The sequence below is a fragment of the Triplophysa rosa genome, linkage group LG5 (assembly GCF_024868665.1).
Source record: "Triplophysa rosa linkage group LG5, Trosa_1v2, whole genome shotgun sequence".
In the NCBI taxonomy this organism is placed as follows: domain Eukaryota; kingdom Metazoa; phylum Chordata; class Actinopteri; order Cypriniformes; family Nemacheilidae; genus Triplophysa; species Triplophysa rosa.
The window spans coordinates 9,331,915-9,354,130 of NC_079894.1; the positions used below are offsets into that span (position 1 = coordinate 9,331,915).

General features: G+C 37.7%; 1 protein-coding gene across 2 annotated transcripts in view; it reads right to left on the reverse strand.

Annotated features, from left to right (window-relative positions):
• Positions 1-22,216, reverse strand: part of stag1a (STAG1 cohesin complex component a) — a 51,559-nt gene that overhangs the window by 4,402 nt on the left and 24,941 nt on the right. Inside the window, exons 2-22 of one of the 2 annotated variants that reach the window (XM_057333417.1) lie at positions 9,246-9,399; positions 8,922-9,036; positions 8,675-8,827; positions 8,352-8,448; positions 7,967-8,043; positions 7,680-7,884; positions 7,409-7,560; positions 6,650-6,723; positions 6,443-6,566; positions 6,251-6,349; positions 6,091-6,170; positions 5,904-6,011; positions 5,153-5,267; positions 3,825-3,942; positions 3,088-3,191; positions 2,896-2,988; positions 2,705-2,794; positions 2,422-2,625; positions 1,356-1,426; positions 1,190-1,277; positions 152-232 (exon numbers count right to left, since the gene is read on the reverse strand). In XM_057333417.1, coding sequence (XP_057189400.1) covers positions 152-232; positions 1,190-1,277; positions 1,356-1,426; positions 2,422-2,625; positions 2,705-2,794; positions 2,896-2,988; positions 3,088-3,191; positions 3,825-3,942; positions 5,153-5,267; positions 5,904-6,011; positions 6,091-6,170; positions 6,251-6,349; positions 6,443-6,566; positions 6,650-6,723; positions 7,409-7,560; positions 7,680-7,884; positions 7,967-8,043; positions 8,352-8,448; positions 8,675-8,827; positions 8,922-9,036; positions 9,246-9,274 — 2,277 coding nt within the window. In that variant the 5' untranslated portion in view covers positions 9,275-9,399. The remainder of the gene's footprint in view (positions 1-151; positions 233-1,189; positions 1,278-1,355; positions 1,427-2,421; positions 2,626-2,704; positions 2,795-2,895; positions 2,989-3,087; positions 3,192-3,824; positions 3,943-5,152; positions 5,268-5,903; positions 6,012-6,090; positions 6,171-6,250; positions 6,350-6,442; positions 6,567-6,649; positions 6,724-7,408; positions 7,561-7,679; positions 7,885-7,966; positions 8,044-8,351; positions 8,449-8,674; positions 8,828-8,921; positions 9,037-9,245; positions 9,400-22,216) is intronic. The other variant, XM_057333418.1, reaches the window with a different exon arrangement.

Here is a 22,216-nt window from a genome sequence, read left to right on the forward strand (position 1 = left end):
ATTAAGACACTGTTGCGCTCAACAATTTAGTGGTGAACATCTTTAATGGTGTTGTGTTATCCTGGTCAAAATAGTAGTTCAGATCATTTCTCAGATCACTACTTCATTTTCAATATCGCCAGTCTTTAGTCGTTACCAGTGTGATACAGACCTTGGATGGGGAGCCCTCAGTGATCTTCACCAGCTGCCACAGTACTGAGTAATGAGAACACTGAAGAGCTTGCACTGCTATCTACAAACCACACAAGGCAAGACACTAAGTATCACAATATGACTTTATCTACATGAAATCAATGCTGCTTCAGTTCTTGAGAACAGTCACATCTCCAGTATTTGGGTTATGTAGATTCTATAATACTGTGATATAGATTATATTTTGTGTCATGTTTCACTGATATTATTATAACAGTTAGGTTATAAAAGTTATTTCCCCACAACCATCATTTTCATGTGTAATTAAATCATCCTGTCTATACATTTTTGTAACTAAAATACAGTACAAATAAAACTGACGAAACGTTATTAAAAAAGTCACCTTTATCAGTCATTTGTCAGTCCAACAAACTACCATGATGAATCAATAATTCACAACTGACATAACTGATCTTTTTCTACATTGCAAATGTTTTAGTTGTCCAAAAAATAGCTTCGTTGTACAGCGGAGAAAAATAAGAGACCATTTCAAGTTACTATTTTTAGGTATGTGTTATTGTGTTTAGGTAGAATGATCATTTTTGTTTCATTCTGTGAACTACTAACAATATTTCTCTCAAATTTCAAACGAAAATATTGTTTCTGTTCGCGTTTATTTGCAGAAAATGAAAACTGGAGAAACTGGTCAAAATAACAGAAAATATGCTCTGTATTTTTTCAGACCTCCAATACTGAAAAGAAAACAAGTTCATATTCACTTTTAAGCCATACATTGATTTTCATCACAGTTTTCATGCGTCTTGTCATGCTGACAGTTTTTCACATTGCTGTTGGATGACTTCATGTAACTCCTGAGGTTTGATTTTGTTGCTGCAATTCAACAAACACTGGGCAGGAATGACCACAATACATCTATAAAAATTTTAAATGGTCTCTTAATTTTTTCCGTGGCTGTATATTTATTATTGGGGTGAAATCTGACCTGAAGGTGTTTGTGTGAGATTCACTTAACTCATCATAAGTGAAAGAGACGCACCTGCTCTGGCATAGATCCCTGCTCTATTCCAGTCCTTAGCAACCTGTAGCAGTTCCCAAACAAATCCCATCTGGTCAAGTCATGAGCACTGATAGAAACAAGAGACAAATTGATTGAGTTCATTGATGACAAGCAGTCAGATGTAATGAAGAAACAAACAGCATACTTGTGAAAGGCAGTGAGTCTCTTCACAGTTGAGAGAACATTGTAGATGTCATCGTCATCTGCTTCTTCGCCCTGCAAACAAGCAGCCAATCAGAAAGAGCTTTGATCAGTATACTTGACTCATTGACCAACTCTACTAATGATAAAAAATTTGTATAAAAATCTTTGTTCTGATAAACACAGAGAAAGATATTTGGAAGAATGCTTGTAACCAAACAGTTTTTGGCCACCGTTGACTACTATAGTAGGAAAAATTACTTTATAAATGTCTTTGTTCTGTTGAACACAAAAGAAGATATTTTAAACAATGTTGGAAAGCAAACCGTTCTGGGGCACTTTTGTGACTACCATTGTCATTTTTCCTGAAACGTTGAAAAACAGAACATCTTGTAATCCCGGTCGACCCAAAGAGTCATCACAACCTCTCCTTTCAACTGGGCTCATCAACCATCGCACCTCCAGAACGGCCAGAAACCTGGGTGTGATAATCGATGATCAGCTAAACTTCACGTATCATGTTGCCAGCACCACCCGGGTCCTGTAGATTCATCCTCTACAACATTAGGAAAATTAGACCTTTCCTGTCCAAGCATGCTACTATGCAAGTCCTAGTCCAGGCTCTTGTCCTGTCCAGACTGGACTATTGCAATGCGCTACTGGCTGGACTCCCAGCTTCCACAACCAAACCTCTACAGATGATCCAGAATGCAGCGGCAAGAGTGGTCTTCAATGAACCGAAGAGAGCACACGTCACTCCTCTCTTCATTAGGGTTCATTGGCTCCCTATTGTCGCTCACATCAAATTGGCCTACAAGACCACCACTGGTTCGGCATCCCCATATCTTCACTCGCTAATACAGACTTATGTACCCGCCAGATCCCATTCAGACATTTTAAGTGTCTCAAGTAATTTTTGGGGCCACAGAATGTTACACCAAGACAAGAAATGATCCAGAAAACACATCCACAGTATTGAATCCCAGTCTCTCTAATAATGTGTTGGTTGTGTATGATCACCATTTGGAGTTACACATCAACAACCACTCTCACAATCAGTCTGTCCTCACCGCCTGCAGCAGCTCTTCCACAGAGTGGTTGAATCGGTCGGCCAGTTCATCAATGAGCTGACTCCGGGCGATGTCCACGCGGTTCATGATGGTGTACTCCTCACTGCACAGGATGCTGTAGGTCTTGCTGCAGGCCTCCAGAACCTCTGTGTCTATATGCTTCTCCACTACAATCTTGATCTGCTTGAGCAACCCATCCAAGTGCTAAAAAAATTCAGCATTACATCAGGCGAATGCATAAAAAATACACAACAGGGGGTGAGTTTGTGAAGGTCCGGTTTACCTTCTCCATTCTCCCAGCACTGTACACATCAAGGTCAAAGAACTGAGGTATCTGCAGTAGGTTTGCAACTTTTTCTGCGTCTGTCTGGTACTGTGGGTGGAAGACATATTCATCAACACAAACAAGTATTTTCTGATACATGTGAGAAATAATTCTGAAATATGGCATTGAAATTTATGTTACTGTCCTACTTTTGAGAGTAACATGGGAAGTGCCATGATGAAGTGCTCGGTTAGTTTGTTTTTGTCATCAATCTGGGTTTTTCTTTCCTTTGCAGTCAAGACCTAAAACAACAGTGAAAGAAACTTGAAATGTATAGACTTTAATTATACTCTATTGTTCAGAATATATACATACACAGCAGACAAAATGACAGTTCTCACCCTTTTTCCAGTCCCTCTCCCCACAGGTGGGTGTGCTTCCGCGGCCTGACGGATAGTACACACAGTGAGCTCGATCAGAGCGTTCTCCTGTCTGTCCGACAACACTGAAGACAGAGAAAGGAGAAAAATCATCTACAAAAGATGATACTGTGTCTGTGAGGGATTACTATAAAACAAGGTTCTACAAATAAGAAAGCAAGCTATAAAAGCTGCAGGTTCATCTCCACAACTTTATACAAACATTTTTTCTTGCAAATTTCGGTAAAAAGTAGTCCAAACACCATTATCGCGATTTTGCGAGATTTCCTGTGTTCACGTTCTGGGGCCGGTTGCATAAACTGCTTAGACTAGTTTTATAAGTTAGCCATTTATTTTTTTCTTCAAGACGCATAACTTCTTTAAATCAGTTATATAAAAAGGTAGATTGGGCTAATTGAAATATGAAAAGTAAGACTGATTAGTCCTAACTAACTGCTAGTCAGTGAGACTAGTTGTTAAGACGTCGTCTTAACTTAGCGGATACGTTTTTGCAACTGGGACCAGGACTCTGGTTGTTTGTGAATGGAATCTGTTAGAATGTGGTGTACCGTTTTGATCACATAATGGCACTCCACACACTATAAGAACAAAACTGTTAAATCTATGATTTTTTATCGCCAGATTTGTGGGGGGGGGGTTTTTTGAAGAAAAATCTTTTAGTGTGGCCCAGCTTTAATACTGTCTCAGGTTGGCTGTACCCTCTTCTCCCTGCACTGGTTCCTCCAGCAGCAGCTCTGTCATACACTCCCAGTCTTTCAGCAGCTCCTGTGAGCTCTCCCACAAACTGTCCACCAGATAAGCAGCATGCTCGTGCAGCTGAAAACACAAACACACACAACCAGAGCTATTCAATCTTAGCCCAGACCCTCCTTTTACACAGTTCAGATAAGTTTAAAGGGGTCATATGAGACGGCTAAAACGAATATTATCCTTTGTTTTAGATGTAATGCAATCTGTATACACCATTTAAGGTTCAAAAATGCTGTATTTTCCACATACCGTGCATGTTTGTATCTCCTCTTTGCCCCGCCTTTCTGAAATGCGCGGATTTTTAACAAAGCTCATTGCTCTGAAAAGCGAGGTGTGCTATGATTGGCCAGTTAACCAGTGCGTAGTGACTGGTCGAATAATGCAAGCGTGTGACGGAAATGTAACGCCTCTTACCATATTTGGAACATCAGGTTCCAAAGCAATTGTACTGACAGGTTACTTGCGTACAGATTTGGGCGGTCTTAGTCAACTCATACCACGAACTGATGAAGATTTGTGGGGGTGTGGTTACACGAGGCGTTTCATGCAGGTCTGGGCATTCACTTTTAGATAGAATGCATATTTTGTTCCGACACTTTAATTTTTGTAATTTTACGTGTCTAATACATGCATGGGCAACTTATAACACACCAAAGACACAGAAAAACACGTGTATGACCCCTTTAATATGTCGCGCCATATGACCCCTTTAATATGTATTGGAGCTAAACCTGTAAACCCTGTCAACAACCCAGACAATAGTTTCATCTCAGTACACAGATACAGTTCATCTTGGTGCTTTAACCAAATACTGTATATGTGACCCTGGATGACAAAACCAGTCTTAAGTAGCACGGGAACATTTTTAGTAAAAGACAAAAATACATTGTGTGGGTCAAAATTATCGATTTTTCTTTTATGCCAAAAATCATTAGGATATTAAGTAAAGATCATGTTCCATGAAGATATTTTGTAAATTTCCTAGCTTAAATATATAAAAACTTTATTTTTGTGAGTGGATGGTCTGCCACAGTGCCCCTGATTAACAACTTCAAAGGCAATTTTCTCAATATTTTGATTTTTTTGCGCTCTCAGATTCCTGAGTTTTAAACGGTTGTATCTCAGCCAGATATTGTCCTATTTTAACAACTCATATATCTATAGAAAGTTTATTTAGTCAGCTTTCAGATTATGTAAAAATCTAAATTTCGAAAAATTTACCCATAAGACTTTTAGGTTTTGTTGTCCAGGGTCACATATGTGAAATCAGGCTTACCTCACTCTCCAGAAAGAAGAGGACCAGCATGCGGATGAGGTTTCCGTTGGGGCTGCTCCTGCCCCTGCGTTTGGCCAGAGCCTCCTCCGCTTGAGGGTCATGTCTGCTGAACAACCTACACATGACACGAGCCAGAGAGTAAACATAGTCGATCAAAGACATCTCTTTGTACATCGGAGCCTTTTGTCCAATCTTTAGGCCAAGGAAAACTTCAGCTGTCTGCCGCACAGCGCGGATAACAAACCTTCCGAAACCTCAAATGTCCAAATTCACAGTTTTTCAAGAAATGGCAAGAACAACAGTCCTTTTTAATTGATTAAAGACTGTATTGTCAAAGTTGACAAGCATTTTGAAATACTTTTTATTAGTTAGATATTTGCAAAACCCAGTGACAAACAAAAAGGGTGACTAATAATAATGATTTATGCCAAAAACAAAAAATCACAAAATATAGAGATACACGGTTTTAGAATGACAGCAGCAATATTCAGCTGTCTATAAATCATTGTTTAATCATATATAAATCATAACTTATTTGGTGATTACAGTAATATAAAAAGGCAACACGGTGACAATACTGTATGTCATAATAAAAGTCCTAACAATTATCGTAAGATGAAAAATTGATACTGGTACATATCTACATAAAATAGTGTAGTATGCGAGGTGGGTAAAAAAAAATTCAGACGACTGTAGAGAAAAAACACATTAAGTAAAAAAAATGGTATATTAAGAAAGGAAATGGACTCACTTTCGATGTAGAAACTCCCCAGCAGCCACAGCCACAGGCCTGTGAGCAGAATACACCAGATGATAGACATTCTCACAGTCTTCATTAGACAGAGCGTCCTCACTACCCCTGAAAAAATAAAGACCATCCGATGAAGAGACGATTTCAGACAGCAGACACTGGAGTTTACATCTGACTCATCACTTACTGTAGGATCAACGTCACCAGTCTGATGGCCTCTACTGCAACATCATACTCTTTATCCAGGGTCATGGACACGATCCGATCCTATGAGGAGATTTTACTGGCATCAAAATGGAGAAGACATTCAGAAAATGTGTAATATTGCACCTAAAACATCCTCTTACCTTGAAGCGGTTTGTGAAGAGCTCAAGTTTAGGATAAAGTTCCCGGTTGGTGTAGAGGTTTTGTAAGGCTTTCAAACACTTCAACCGCACCTCGCCTTGCTGAAGATGAAAGACGCTGATGTTACTCAATTAAAAATGAAATGCTAGAGAAGCACACAAAGCTGTTTCTCTGTGTAATGAAAGACAGCATACCCGGTCATGTAAGGTCCATCCCACGTATTTCAAGTAGCTGTCATTCAGAAAGGCGTCGCTATACATTTTCATCCACACACCAATTTCCTCTATACAAATAGCTCTGATCTCAGCTATTGCGTCCCTGTCAATCACACAAGAAACATTACTAAACGTTCAACCGTGCTGTAGCACGCTATCATTGTGAGGATCCACAGGTTTAGTCACCTATAGCGATGAACAAAGATTCCCTTGAAGATTGAATTCATCATGTTTTCGATTTCGTCTTGGTTTTCTTGAAGCTGGTGAGAAAGTAGGATCATGTAAATATATGCTCTGCAACATAATGACTGCACATTGAGTTATATCAAAGTCCCTTTATGGAAGTCAGCCACTTTTAAAACAGCTCCAAGCAGATATTTCAGTTATCCTATCTTCTTGTTTTTGAAATTCGGCTGAGTGGATTTAAACTGGTGAAATGCGTTATACTGAGATGAAGTTTGGGCCTGATTATATTAGTCACTGTGAAATGGAAATTGACAAATCAACAAATTCTTAAAGGAATATTGTAGTGTTTTTTACTTATTTTTAATAACTTTATTATTAAAACAGTTATAATAACTTATTTGTGCATTTCATTATTATTTTTTTATTCATGTGCCCACATAATCTTCAACTAAAACGTTAACCTCCTGCCTCCTTCGAAACCACCTCTATTCACTTCCTGTCACAAGATTACAGGGATTAGCAATTAGCAAAGGACAATGATCCAATCAGTTCTCAACAGACAATATTAAGTGCCACACAACATTTTTTTCCCATTTCAGAAGCCATTTTACTCAGATATACGTCACGATATGGAAAATAAGACAATTTCTACTTTCGTTTCATGTCGACTTTAAACAAACTATGAATGAGCCTATAAATGATTTGGGTGTAGAAACTAGCTGTATATAGAGTAAGACAGCAGTATTTAAGACACAATACCTCTTTCCTCTTCTGGAGAAGAAGTTCAAGCTTCTCATTTGCCCTCTTTCCCGCCATTTTGTTGCGTTCTGCTTCATACTGTCTCTGTGTGTTGTCCTGGTGAATGCTCAGGTTCAGAGCCACGTTCACCAGAGCTGTCATGAGCTTCATGGCTGAAGGCACAAAAACAAGACAAATTCTCATTACATTCTTTGTGTAAATCCCTTAAACTCTAAATACTGTGGCACAATCAAAACATGACTCAAAACACACAATCTGTTGAGGCGTTTACCTGCCAGAGTGCTGGTGTGTCTGAAGGCCCGGACCTGTGAGTCAGACAGACCCGTGAGCAGAGAGATGACCGTGTCCATCATGTACTCGTCGTAGATGATGCTGTACTGACACTGTCGGATCAGAACGCCAATGAACTCACAGAAGTTGTAGCGAAACTTCTTCCACAATGGACCGGATATGGTCAAGGGGTAATCGCCACTGTCCTACATTGACACACAAAGAATGACCTACTCACACAACAATTCAATCATCTGTGACGTTTTGTAAATACAACAGAAAACTTACCTCATCGAACTCTTCTGTCATTTTGCGGATGATCTCAGCGTTCTGCATGTTGCGAAACATTTCGATTCTAACAGTGCCTGGATATCAATCATAGAGTCACTTATGGTTATTATTATTATGAACATGGCAACCAGGTTCAATCAATGGCAAGTTCAATGGCAAGTTCATTCAGACCATATTTAGTAATAAATAAATAACTAATGATCATCTATGGCCAACATAAAATTTACCAGCTTTCATTATGACTACTGGGTGAACACTACTGCATATTATTAATATTAATGAGAAAAGTTGATATCTATGATATCTATGTCTATGAAGGGCCTCCAGATCATTTTCACCCCCCTGTAAAAATAAGTTGCATTAAAACGCGAGTTGTCTTTACCTTTACAGCCAGAGCACTGGATGAAGAAGTTGATGAGGTCCAAAAGTGCTAAATCTCTGTCCTGCTTATACGATTCAATCCAGTCATCAACCACTGACTGAAAAAATCATGGATAGATGTGTCACCAGTTCAATTCATACACACATATTTGACTCCAAAATAGTCTTTCAGAAAGCTGTGAACTAATATTGAACACCTAAAGACTGGGTGTTTTGACATTAAATTGTAAAATGACAATAATGATTCAATTAAATGTATACATTTCCGTGAAAATATGAAATATGACACATTTATCAATTATACGATGGAGTTTGTTCCCATACCTGCATTGCACTCTTGCCCTGTTTGACCACTTCAAAAAGAGTGACAGGATCTCCCTCGCCATTGTGCTGTGCCATCCCATTGGCCTTCCGTCCACGCGGGGCCCCCACCAGCCCTTTTTCCGATGGTGACTTCCGGGGCTTTTTGTTGGGTGCCTGGAGCGAGGAGGAGAATGGAAATGCAATGGTGAACCACAAACAACACATCGATGGAGGTGGTTGATCATGTTAATAGATTCTAGAGGCGTACAGGAGGTCTGCCAGGCCTTCCTCTCTTCTTCTTGGCCTTTCCATCACCAGAGTCATCCAGCTCGCTCATACTCATGCTGAGACTCACCGTATCCTGACCCGTCTCACCGGAGTCCCTGTAAGAAACAACAGAGCATGAGGTCTTCATGAAAACTCTAACAAAGATTCACATGAAAGCATTTGTGTTAGTAAGATCTGATGAATGCACATGACACAAAAAACTTGTTTTGTAAGCGTACATATTAATTAAAAATATATTATAAACTTATCATACAAACCGATGCCGACATACTATCACAGGATGAATGAAAGAGCAGAGACTCACTGTAGGACTGGCAGCTCTGACGTGATCATGGTTATGGACAGACAGGTTGTGTGTCACAGGTCTGATGTGTAGTGCTGTGAGCTCTGCTGGTTGAGGCTTTTCAGTGTGCTTTAAGTGCTGATCACAGTACAGTTTTAACACTGTAATTCTGAGTCTACAGAAGAGAGAGCGGGAAGAGAGGTGGGAACAAAAGGGGTATAAATCATTGTTCTGACATAGGGTTTCACAATGAATTGTTTTTACAAAGTTACAAAATATATTCTTATAAAATAATGGATGGCGACTTTTACATATTGCACAATTTTCTTGTTTTAAAAGTATCAGCGTTAATCAACACATTTTAGTTGATGCCAAGCCATTTTTTAGGGTCTGTAACCTGAACCAGTGAAATGGAGAGGGAGTTTTAAAAAGATTAAATAGTGACACCAACTGGTTATTTTATGAACTGCAGCAGCACATCATTAACAGAGATGTCAATCTACACAACCGCAAACAAGCTTTCCACAGCATCCAGGTGCACACACATGAATTCAATTCATCATAATACAACATTTAAAAAATACATTCGCTTTATATCAATAAACCTTTTCGAATAAATGTGTGTATTTCCTTGGCACGTTTTCTTATTCGTGTAATTTTCTTTTAGTGGGTTTAAATATTAAATGTGATTGGAAAATTGGGATTCTGTTCTAAAACTGATACGTTTTCATCATTTGATTTACTTCAAGGCTTGCTAAAAGTGAATGTCAAATTAATTTGTTCCAGACTGAATAGAAGCGAATTGTTAACTTGATTATTTGTTATTATTTGTACACAAATAGGGAACTGTTTAATAGTTCACAACAAAATAATGGCAAAATAATGAGTGGATAAAAGTAAAACAACCCACTTAATGTGGATGTACATTATTGTTCTGACGAAAGTTAACTATGACCACTAGGGGCAGTATGAACTATAAAGTACTTGACCTTTCATCATTCTTTGATTTGATACCAAAATATGTTTTGTGGCATTTTCTAAGTCCAGAAAAATAAAAATGAATGTTCTTCGGAGTCTAACAGGCAGTACTATTCATAAACACACTTTGTGAGTCAGTTTTGACTGTTTTACAGAAAGTTGAACTCTAGAGAATGTAAAGCACTTCTTGGACAACAGTAGGGGGCAGGCTAAGAAAGTTTTCATTAAAATGTTCCCTCTTCACTAATACTTAAAAGCATTGAATCACATACACTTTCACGTTCGTATCTGTTGGTCTCATGCAGACAGACTCAATAATAGATATATAGCCTGCATTAAAAAATGTCCCATTGATGATTTCCATTAAGAAGTGCAGACTTGAGTGTCTTAGGAAAAGTAATTACATAAATCCAAAACCCATACATAATGCATCAATAGCATTGCCAATCACTCAGTGTAAACTAGCACTATATACAAAAAGTATAGTTCAGTAATAGGCAATACAGTGAGATTTCACTAAATCATGTAAAGTTGGTAAAACGTCAGTGTTTAACAGGTTTTCAGCAGTGTACAGGTGAGGTGAAGATTATCCTCTTTAGTTTAGAGGACAGATGGCTGCCACTAGATGGCTGTACACTGCAGGTGTCTTAAAACATTCAGTCTTGCAGGTGTTAAGAGCTGCACCGCAGTGAAATTCATCATCACGGCGTTGCGTTACCCAGACAAAAACACACTTTAACCAGTGTAACCTCTGAAAGCTATTTCTTGTACTATATGTGTTTTATTTATCAGGTCTGAGGAAGTAAGCCCAGGTTTAGGGGGTAATCTGAGTGAAAGGAAGCTGTCTGGATTTGGATGACCCTCTAACCCCCCTCGTGAATGTGGCAATGCTCCAAATATGACCTCCCCCACATCACACCAGCCCTCTAAAGGCTCATAACACAACGACCGACCACACACCACCTTCCTACACTGCACTGCAGGACACAGGACACAAATACAACACACCCAGGTTACAAATTAACCAGGTCATGGGGTCAAGGTGCTTCTTGAAGTTGCCAAAGTGGCAAAGTTTTTCTTATCACGATAGACAGCTGCAAAAAAATGTAGAGACCATCAGAGATTTTCATTTAATCAGCATTTCTAGATGTATTGTGGCCAGTCCAGTGTCTGTTGAATTTTAACAAAATCAAACCTCACCAGTGGCAAAGTCATCCAACAGCAATGTGAACGACTGACAGCATGACAAGACACATTAAATAACTTTTTGAACTTTTCCTAAACACATGTACAAATATTATTGTTGCATTGCTTAAAAGTGAATGTGAACTTGCTTTCTTTGCGGTATTTGAGGTCTGAAAAAAAACAGAGCATCTTTTCTGTTATTTTGACCTGTTTCTCCAGTTTTGCAAATAAATGCAAATAGAATGCAGTGTTTCCCATATGATTTTGACAGACTTGTGGCGCGGGTGACGTCACGAACTAATTAGCATATTGGTGACTTCATCACATCGTGTTAGTGTTAGCACTTTTTTTGACGTCACAAACTAATTAGCATATGCGTGACGTCATCACGTCGTTAGTGTTAGCACCTTTTTTGACAAGAAAAAGTTGACAAAAGCGCTTTTTTAGTAAAACAAAAAAAAAACGCTGGCAGCGTTTGGTTACAAGCAGCCGAACGCCATGACTTCACGCACGAAGGCAGCCCAGAGAAACATAGGCAGCGTAACGGAAGTGTATTTTAATTATAAACAGAGAGCGTCTTTGCAATAACTAATCACAAATTTAAAAACTACAATACTAATGTCTCGATAGAAATGCAACCAGAAGTTGTTGAAAGTGAAAATTAAACTTACATTTATACAAAACCATCCTCCAACGGGCGTTTCAGGCGCCATTTTATTTTCTCGAGCATGAGCCTTCTCGACCAATCACGTTCCTCGCATGTTGTTATGGAAACAACAGGTCTCTGTCATTGGTTAGCTGTGAAAAAGGAGCTTGACGTAGGGCGTTTTTTCCGAAAAGTTTAAATTGTTTCAACCTCAAAAGACGCTTTGAGCTGGAGAAAAAGATGCCGGTGCTGGCGTTTAAGAAAGCGCTCAGGACGTTTTTTGAAAACACGGTTAAAGGATAATAATGTAAAACAGATGCTAGCAGCTTCAAAAAAGAACTTAAGTCTGAACATGGCTGTATTTTACAACGGGATGCCACCAGCAATCACTTTAACCGCTGCTAAAATTCTGATTTATAAACGCAACATCATCGGACAAAATCAAAATACAGTACATCTACATTAAAGAGCGGCTATATGCTGTTTGCCCTTTCTCGACAATGTGTTGCTGTATTACGAACGCTTCTTTGATTTTAAATTTAAGTGACAGTTAAATTTAGGCCGAGGGCTCGCGCACACACATGGAGCTCATCGGAAGAGAGTGCATGCGAACTAGTGGTGGGCGGATCGATCCTGAAGTATCGATACTTTCGATACTGAGGTTGTATCGAAAAGGATCGATCCTAACATAAAAATATCGATACTAATGTGTTTTTAGTTTTTACTACTGATTTTATTTATTTACTAATGTAGCTAATAATTGTATAATGTAGAAAAACTATTTCCCATACACCTAGTTTTGCACAGGTTGCTCCTCCATGCCCTGCTGTGTTTTGTAGTCCGCTATCACGTGACTCAGCAGCGCCAAGCGCAAGCACGCAGACGCTGCTGCAGCCGGCGAAAAGAAGAGGAGCATCGTGTGGAGTTTTTTCACCTCGGTGAATAAAAACACTGCGAACTGCGATGTATGGCAGTGGGCCTTTGGGGGTAAAAAGCCAAAGATTGAAAGTACTTTATTGTGTTAGACAGAAAGTCAATAAAGTGCTTAAATAATAGTGTGCACTTTGTTTATAAATTCACTTAAAAAAGTGTAATGAAAGGGAAACATGTTAATTTGTTCTATTATTTTGTCTAAACATAGCACTGAACAAAAACGGAAAAGCAGTTTTAAAATCTTTGTTCTTGAGTAATAATTTTGTCCACTTTGGGTTTTTTTAAAGCTAGAGAAGTAGTACTGGGATAACGAGAAATTGTTTTGTTATATATCGTTTTTCTGTTCTGTTAATCTGTTATTGTTACTATTTTCCAGTGATAATTTGGTGCAAAGTTCATGTTTGCAAATTCGATTGCAGGAATAAATAACTAAATAAATAGATTTATTTGGTTTAAATGATGTCGTGTTTTAACATCTACATGATTAATTAGCCTGCAGGCACATTAAGAGCACAAATCACAAAATATTTTAGTGGTCATGAAAATGTATTGAGATTTAGCATATTGATGATGCATTCATCTCATAAATCATGACATTTAATTTACAGGAAAGTAAATGTAAGTTCAAGTGAATGCTTTTTAAAAGTAAAAAGTATTGGCATCGGTATCGAAATCGGCAATACTGGCCCTGCATTTACTTGGTATCGGATCGATACTCAATTTTAGAGTATCGCCCACCACTAATGCGAACACGGAGATGCTTGCGGCCACGCTCCACTCACACCAAACAAGTCAGGAAGGAGAGAAGACGCCTAAGCGCTGTTTATCCACTAGTTATTCGATCACAGATACTGTCATTAGCACGGATGGATTAAAAAAAAGTGACGCTAAAATACTTGGGCGGCCATAAATATACCTGGGCGGACCGCCCAAGTAAATGCATTGTATGGGAAACGCTGAGAAACAATATTTTTGTTTGAAATTTACGAGACATTTACACATACATAAAAATAGTAAATTCAGAAAAACTGGAAATGGTCTTTTAATTTTTTCCATCTGTCCTAGGAAAGATATTACTGCACATGAATCTGCACATATTTTAATACAAATTAGGGGTGCCACGATATGTTGTAGTACAACATGCACTGCGATATAAAACTGTCAAAAAATAAACATTTGTAGAGCTATGGTTGTGTATTTTAATCTTGGCTTTCTTAATCAATTTCTTGATTTTTATTGTATGTTAAATTCAGTTAAATTTTTCAGTGATGATTGATTGTAAAATTTTATTTACATACAGAATGTTCAATATTGAATTCTATAACGTTGTGTGTACACCAAAACTGTTATTGAAAAAAGTTGTTTTTGAGGTTTTGGAAATAAATCTGTAATTTTGAATATTTTGTTTCAAATATTGGGATACTATCATATTTTCAACCTAGTATAGTTCAAATGTTGTAATTTATGTTGATTTAATGCAATGTAAGGAATATTCCATGTGCGTCCTATTATGTATGGAACAAAATAAAAGGTAACAGTTGTTCGAATATACAGATATGATTTGTGTTTGTTGCCGTAATGGGGATGTATTATAAAGGTCAAAGCCCATTTATACTGAAATTTGTAAATTGCCGTGTGTTAATTTTAGACCGGATGGCATCCATCACTGTCCACACCATAATCAAACAAGGCTTTGTTGCACTTAAAATTAACATTATCCTTTTGGCACACCACATCAGTCATTTTCAGTGTAGACAGCTTGGAACAGATTACAAGCAAAGCTGGAAACACTTCTCAATAAAGCTCACATCAAACTACTTTTCAGGCTGTGGCTTTGGCTTCAGTCGTCTCCAGGAAGGGTTGAGAGATAAATGTCTAAATAAAGTGTTCGAGAGCTTGTTCGTGTTGTTTCTGGATGTGATTCAGTGAGTCACTGCTTGTGTTTTATTGATTGGCTGCTACTGAATTCACTTGCTCAGAAAACATGAGTCAATACACGTCAGCCAGAACATGAAATATACAGTATATTTAAAAACAACATCTGAAATGAGAAGCTGTCAGTGTCTGGGTTGAAAAAAGGAAGAAAAGTCTTTAAAGCTACACCATGAGGATTTCCAGAAGGGAATAAAACACAAGCGTCAGAAATAGGGATGGGCATTTTTCAATAACTTCATATTCGAATATTTGAGCTCATAAAAACGAATACTCGAACATTGGTTTATTTCAATTAAGTTAATAATGACGTAATTTGTCATCAAGCTTATAATTATATTTCACATCAAGCTTATAATTATCATTAAATATTCATAATGCATTAATATTATATCCTGTATATCGTGTTTTTGCGTTGAAAAAATAGAAAAATACATAAAAACTGCATTTAAACCTGCGCGGAACGGTATAATACAAAAAGAAAACAGACAAAACAAAACGCAACGTATATTGACAGTTTGTGATATACAGTATGGTTATCTTGTTTATTTTGTTTTACATGCTCTTGATAAGAAAAACAAGCATATAGGTCTATTTTACTCTGGTGAAAGTCTGTTCAACAAGCCAACAGCGGAGAAAATGTGCTGCTCTTCTCTAACTCCCGGTAACAAAACCCAGATTACGTGACCGTCATTCTGCTGATCAGCACGCATATAAATATTGTTTTCTTTGTCGTTCACGGTCAGTGTCTGTCTTGTTTAGCTTTGCATTAGATTTGCATCAATAAATAAGGTAGGCCTATTTATTTCAACCAAGGTAAGGAATCACAGCGCGTTTTAAAACAAACAAAAAAATCATCCGTGCAAATTTATTTACAGGCTGTAACTTGAAGGCGACGACCCTATTTGAACTTCTAGAAGAAAAATTCTTGCTTTTATGTATGGAAAAAGGTGCCAGTCTTATGTTAAGGACAAATTCATTAACATTTGTTGCAGTGAAATGTACATTTTCATGTTTGAAGTTGTTGAAATTAGCATTACTAAATATATTTTTAACGAACGAATATTAATTTACTAAGAACAACCACTCCAAACAAGTAATGGTAATAAATGAATTATTGTTAATCATTTAATATTCGGTTGATATTTTTATACCTAATGTAAGTAATGTTAACGAATTCTGTGGCTCACCAGTTTTGAAACATTTTAATATGGTGATGTGAGCCGAGCATAAAACGTGATCCGGGCATCCAGTGTGTAAACTTAAAATATTTAAACTAGCTTGCGATCTGAGTGAACAAAGATTTAGGAACACATACAAATTATTATTTATATTTTCTGTACATTAAAAAATAATTACAGAAGAAGTGAAGAAGCGTTAAATAAGACGTGACAACTCTAAGGTCTTCTGTAACGGTAACTTAACCTTGTGGTGACGCAGTTTTATTCTTATGAAAAATAGGAATATTCTAATAGCATTTTTATTATTCGAATAGTTATTGCGGATCGAATATTCGAATATTTAAATATTCGTGCACATCCCTAGTCAGAAGGTTACTGTGTAAAAAGCAGTGGGCATGAGACGTGCTTCACTTGCTCCTTATGTTCAATCTGAGGCACACTGAAATGGTTTAACGCAGTTGAGATGGCCTCTCTCTCTCTCTTCAAAGTGCCTCAATGGCACAACAAAATTGTTCCCTATTGGCAGATTAACAGCATGACTATTTACATAATTATTTTGTCAAATATCTGCAGCGCAAATACGAGGAAAGAAAGTTGTACACATCCACTGACTGAAGAGAGCGCTGAGAGCACATGCGCGCACACATACGGCTGCCGCAAATGGATGCATTTCAGGATGCGTTTTCTTTGAAAGGCGCGCATCATTAAAGTACCCGCACCCCAAAAATTAGAAATTGGTACCGTTTTAACAAAAGGATATCGTGGTACGTTTCTAGTACCGGTGTATCGTGCAACACTAGTACAGCACATGCTACGAAAAAATCGGTCTGTGCTAAGAATAAATTTAATAGTATAGCACACAGTTTGTGACGTGCATTAGACAGAGCCGCTTGTTTGTGTGAAGTGCGTTTGTCGTTGTGCTTGTTTGTGTGTGAAGTTAACTAATGGCGCACCAATAATTATTTTCATTTTTATTTAGTTTTTGCAATTAAAACTTGTTCTCCGGCTGCATCAAGTCAATTGATCTAGAGCCCTATGATCTGCGCGATGTGGGAAAACATGGAAGGAATCACAAAAGCAGAATTCTACTACGTTATTTAAATGATATCCTCTGCTTGTTCTGAGTGTCTATTAGTGGTGTAGCGGTTCAAATTACTCACGGTTCGGTTTGTTTCGCGGTTTTATGGTCACGGTTTCGGTTTGTGCTATGTTCAGGGAAAAGGGACTACTGACAAATAAAAATAAGAACAAATAATCAAGCTACAAGTAACAGCACCAATAAAACAATAGAGCAAAGCAGAAAATGAAATAAGATACTGTATATATACCGGTAGAATTGGATTAAAGTAATCAAATAAAACATAACATTGCATATGTACAAATTAAATAAAGATGAATCATAATTGAAGTTACAGAAGCTATTGAGTCACAAGCAAGCAGTGAGTGATTTCCTTGACTTTTAACAGACAGCAGGAATATGCTGCTGTCGCTTTAAGACGAATGCAACAGATCCCGTACACTGATACTGTACACATGCATTGTTTTTCATCTGTTTCGTCTGTTCACTTAAGACACAACCTACTATGTTAAGATACTCGACAAGAGGGGCATGTTGACCTACTTCGTGTGTGAATTTGTCCGTTTAAGCGCAAGACTTCCAAGACAACTCAATATTTGCGCCATGTCTGAGACTTTCCTTAAGCGCGCTTTGGATCTTTTCACAGCACGCAAGCGAGTTTTCTTGTGCATCATCTTGCACTTAAATGTTTAAATTGGCAAGACTTGAATGAGTGTAGTTTAAACAGCAACATGTGCTTCAGGTCTCACCTGCACTCGCGCGCTCACAACGTCTACGTTATTTGATTTGTTGTAGGTATTAAATGTGTATCCATCGACAAACATACATTAGCTGAACTTTGTCAGTCTGTTTTACGCATTATAATTTTTAACGAACCATATTATAAATGTGTCGTCAGATTTAAGATGAGCCGAACCGTTCGTGGAGAACCGTGCGGTTCAATTTTTTACCGATAACCGTTACACCCCTAGTGTCTATAAGTGAATGTGTTGCACACTTTAACATGTTACAAGCGTGACACTTGTGGATTTGACTGTATCTTACTATACGAGAACATGAACACATGAACTTCAGCCACATAGTTTATTTTACGAGCATTTCACTGTTTGAGTGCTACTGTCAAACACACTGTAACTCAAGCGTCTTCGCGACAAGCCACCAAAATAAATGTTTACTAAATTTAAACCAGATGATAAAATAATTTACTTTATAAGCTGTAGTAAACACTATAGTATTTTCTATAGTAAGGTTTAAATATACTATAGTACACAAGATTTTTACTGCAGTATAATTTAGTAAATAATATAGTATACTATAGTACTTTTATGGACAAATGTATTAACCACTGTATAGTAAATCATAGAAAATACAGAACTCAGACAAATGAAAAAGGAAAATACTTTTATTAAACTAAATATTATATGGCCCTAATTTATCCATCTGTATAACGTTAATGTCCTTTTACCTGTTACCAGTCTTTTTATGTGATGACCTGCATTTGTGTATTTTAACAGACGTACACTTGTGCTACAACTGTTTGGCCTGTGCTACAAAACCTCTGTAGTACCGGTGCTATGTGCAAAAATGAACACTACTGTTAGGAAAAATAGTGCCTTTTTACCCGGGATCTGTCTTTCCTGATATAATCGCCTGTGCTTTACAGCTCCTGAGCAATTCCCTTCCTTCTCCCTGAGCCTATCAAATCTTTATAGAGATGTAAAAGTATGACAAATGTCATGAAAACAACTATAAATGCACTTATGCACTAAATTAATTTTAACATTTATTTTCACATAAATATTTTACCAAATATTTCTTCTCAGCGATTAAGTAGAAATGCCAAGAATGGCCAAAAATCTATTTCACGGAATGAGTAATTTTATTTCACAGTAACGATATATTTCACGGTAACAATCTCCCATTATAATTCTATATCTTTTACCTCATTTTTCTTATATTGATTTCCTTTATTTATTTATTTATTACAGTTCATTTAATTGCTCACCATAGTTAAAACAGGCAAGTTATGAAAATGTACTGAAGATATCAGATTAAGTTCTGATAATGAGATTTATTATTTATTTATATTTATCTTCTAACTATATCATATGTATACAGAAGGAAGAAAGACAACAAGTATAACAATGAAGTATGAATATATGCACAAACAATGAGAGTAGAGTATATGACTGGTAACTGGTGTTCATGGGGTCTGTACTGTAGGTCTTTATCGCTCTTCACTCTCTATTAGATGCGCATTTTTAGTGTGTTGCGTCTTTAGGTTTGTTTATTGTGGCACTTGTCTTTGCACTGCGAGTCTCTGGTGATTCCACACGCGTCTCCCAAAACGGGGGAAAGCGGCGCGTCATGTCAAAATGCTCACGCGGTTTCACCTCGGCTCGCCTGAAGTTAAACTATATTAAAACTATTAACAGCTTCACAAAGCAATCTGACTTCTGAGCTTTTTTATATGCTCGCACAGATCCCTGCACGTGAACTGCGGGTGAGAGAGAAAGCGCCGGACTAGACATGTGCCCGATTAACCGCGGTTACCACCAAATCCTGCTGAAACCGAGCTGGCTGCGATAATGCAAGGTATCGTTTATTTTATTGATGTGTAGCTTGTCCGTGAAGCACGGCTCTGGGATCAGTAGAAATGCTGCTCGATCTAAAAGCAGTGTGAGTTTGAGTCGCTTATAATGTGCATTTGAAAAAGCAACACCCGTCAAACATGATCATTATAAATATACTTTATTATCATGACAATACCTGAGGAGGCTTGAGGATTGGTGATAAAAACATGTCCTTAGGCATTTCCTACTACTACGTGTGTTATGATCTTCTTCTGCAGTGCGTATTTGGAGTTTCTGCACGAGAGCGGCCTCTGGCTTTCGGATGCAGCAGCATTTTACCGTACTTCACTCACAAGTTGTGCATACATCACGTGACATATATTTTCGGTTAACCGGGCATATGTCTACGCCGGACTGGAGCGGATCACAAAACTATAGACTGAAAGAAGGTCAAAAGAATATTTGATACGTTAATTTGTTATGGGTGGATTAATTCACTTGATTTTTCAGAATAACGTCCAATTTGCAGAGCGCCGAGTTAACCACGCCTACTTATTTACATTCCGCGGAATACACGGAATAGAAAAATCTCTTACGGTTGACATTTTATTCCGCGATAACGGAATATTCCGTCATACCGCCCAGCCCTAATCTCTACTATTATTATGTTTTTTTATCTATCATACATGTGTCATACGTGACATTTCACTAAAACTGTACTCATCCCCATATTATCGTATTACTGTAAATATTCCACTATACTAGACCCATTTTTGTAATAAACATAGATTTATTAACAGATGCATTAAAGATACCAGAAGACACAGTTGTAATAACATTTATTTTTTAGTAAACAGATGCTCATGTCAACTACATTAGTATATATATAACTACGTATTATCTTGTGGTTTCTAATAAACATGCTAGAAAACCTAATAATTGATGTAGTTTTATTTACTTACCAAACCAATTTTTGTCAACTTACTCAAAGCTATTTTTGACCTTTATACACACGTGAATGAATGTGCTATAGGGTACGCTGTAATAGGTTTTTAATCGCACAAGTTCTAATTCAATTACACTGGTGGTTTGATGGCATAGCAGAAATTGCGCGACATTCTCACAGGGACACAAATAAATGATGTTAATATTTGTGAGTGTGTTTCTGTTTGCTCTTCAGTCACTGGCTGCCATCCCAGGATGACTGCCAAGCCGAGCTGAGACAATATTATTGACCATCGGCTACATTTGAATCCATAATGGCCCATAACCAAATGCACAGACCCACAACAAGCCAATTAGTCTCCAAAGATGCATTCAGCGGTGTAAAACACAGCGAGTTTTGAGAGTCTGTAACAGACCTGGACTCCGATAAAGCAAGGCTGCTCGAGGAAATAGATCTATGAGAAACAGTGCATACTTTTACTGCAAACTACAGCACTAAATTTTCCTTGTTCACATTGTCATCTCATTCAGACATGTTCAAGGCAATGATTTGAAAAATACTGGTACAAAAACAGCTGAATGAAGTGCTTTCATGGCAAACATTATAAAATCAAATCTATTACACATTATTTTGACTTCAAATACTACTGTAATATCCATTAAATTACAAAAACAAATTGCTCATTTTTAGGTGAACTATTATTCTTAGGGGCGGAAACAAATCACGTCCCTGTTTTATTAACAGAAAGCTTCCAACTGTGAAAAGTCAGGCAGCATTTAATATGACACAAATGAGAAATTTATTAGTCAGTCAGTTCAAACTGGAACTTAAAGTCTGTTCTCATTGTACGCATCAAGACAAAATCACTTTAACAGATGTAACTTAAACACACTGTAAAACTAATGAGATTGTTTACAATAACAAATATTGTAGAGTACAGTCTGATGAACGCAGCCTTACAAGACAATAATAATTCTGACTCCAAAGCAAACCACTACAGCAGAGGTCACGTTAACCGAAAATTCTCCATCATTGACATATTTTTTTAACCAGTGATTGAAAAATCTGAAGGCCGTCCGTCAATTTGACGGATTCCAATAAAGGCAATTTGTAACTCCCCGTTTTGTCATTTCCCTTCATTAGAGCGTGATCGTGGGCTACTACCCCTGCCCTGAACACGATCGCGAAGGTACGTGTGTTTCCCAGTCATTAGCTTACTTACAATGCCTGGTCCGTTTTGGAAAACACGCGCACGGTCAGCAGAAACTCGCGGTGCATATGCATCTGTCACAGAGCCCCTCGTCCTGTGCATACACACAAGGGCGCGCAGTGGTGCGGTGTTTACAGAGTTTTTACCTTCAGTGTGTTGTGGAGGGGTTATGTTGTGGAGGAACTACAGAGGGTATGGGATGACGGAAAGTTGTAAAAAAAAAAACCTCGCATTAGAAGTACTGTGACTGTCTGTGAGTTGATAACATACTTTCTTTAATATTAGGTGAACTGTCCCTTTAAATTTTGAGCATAGACCAGACAAGAGCTG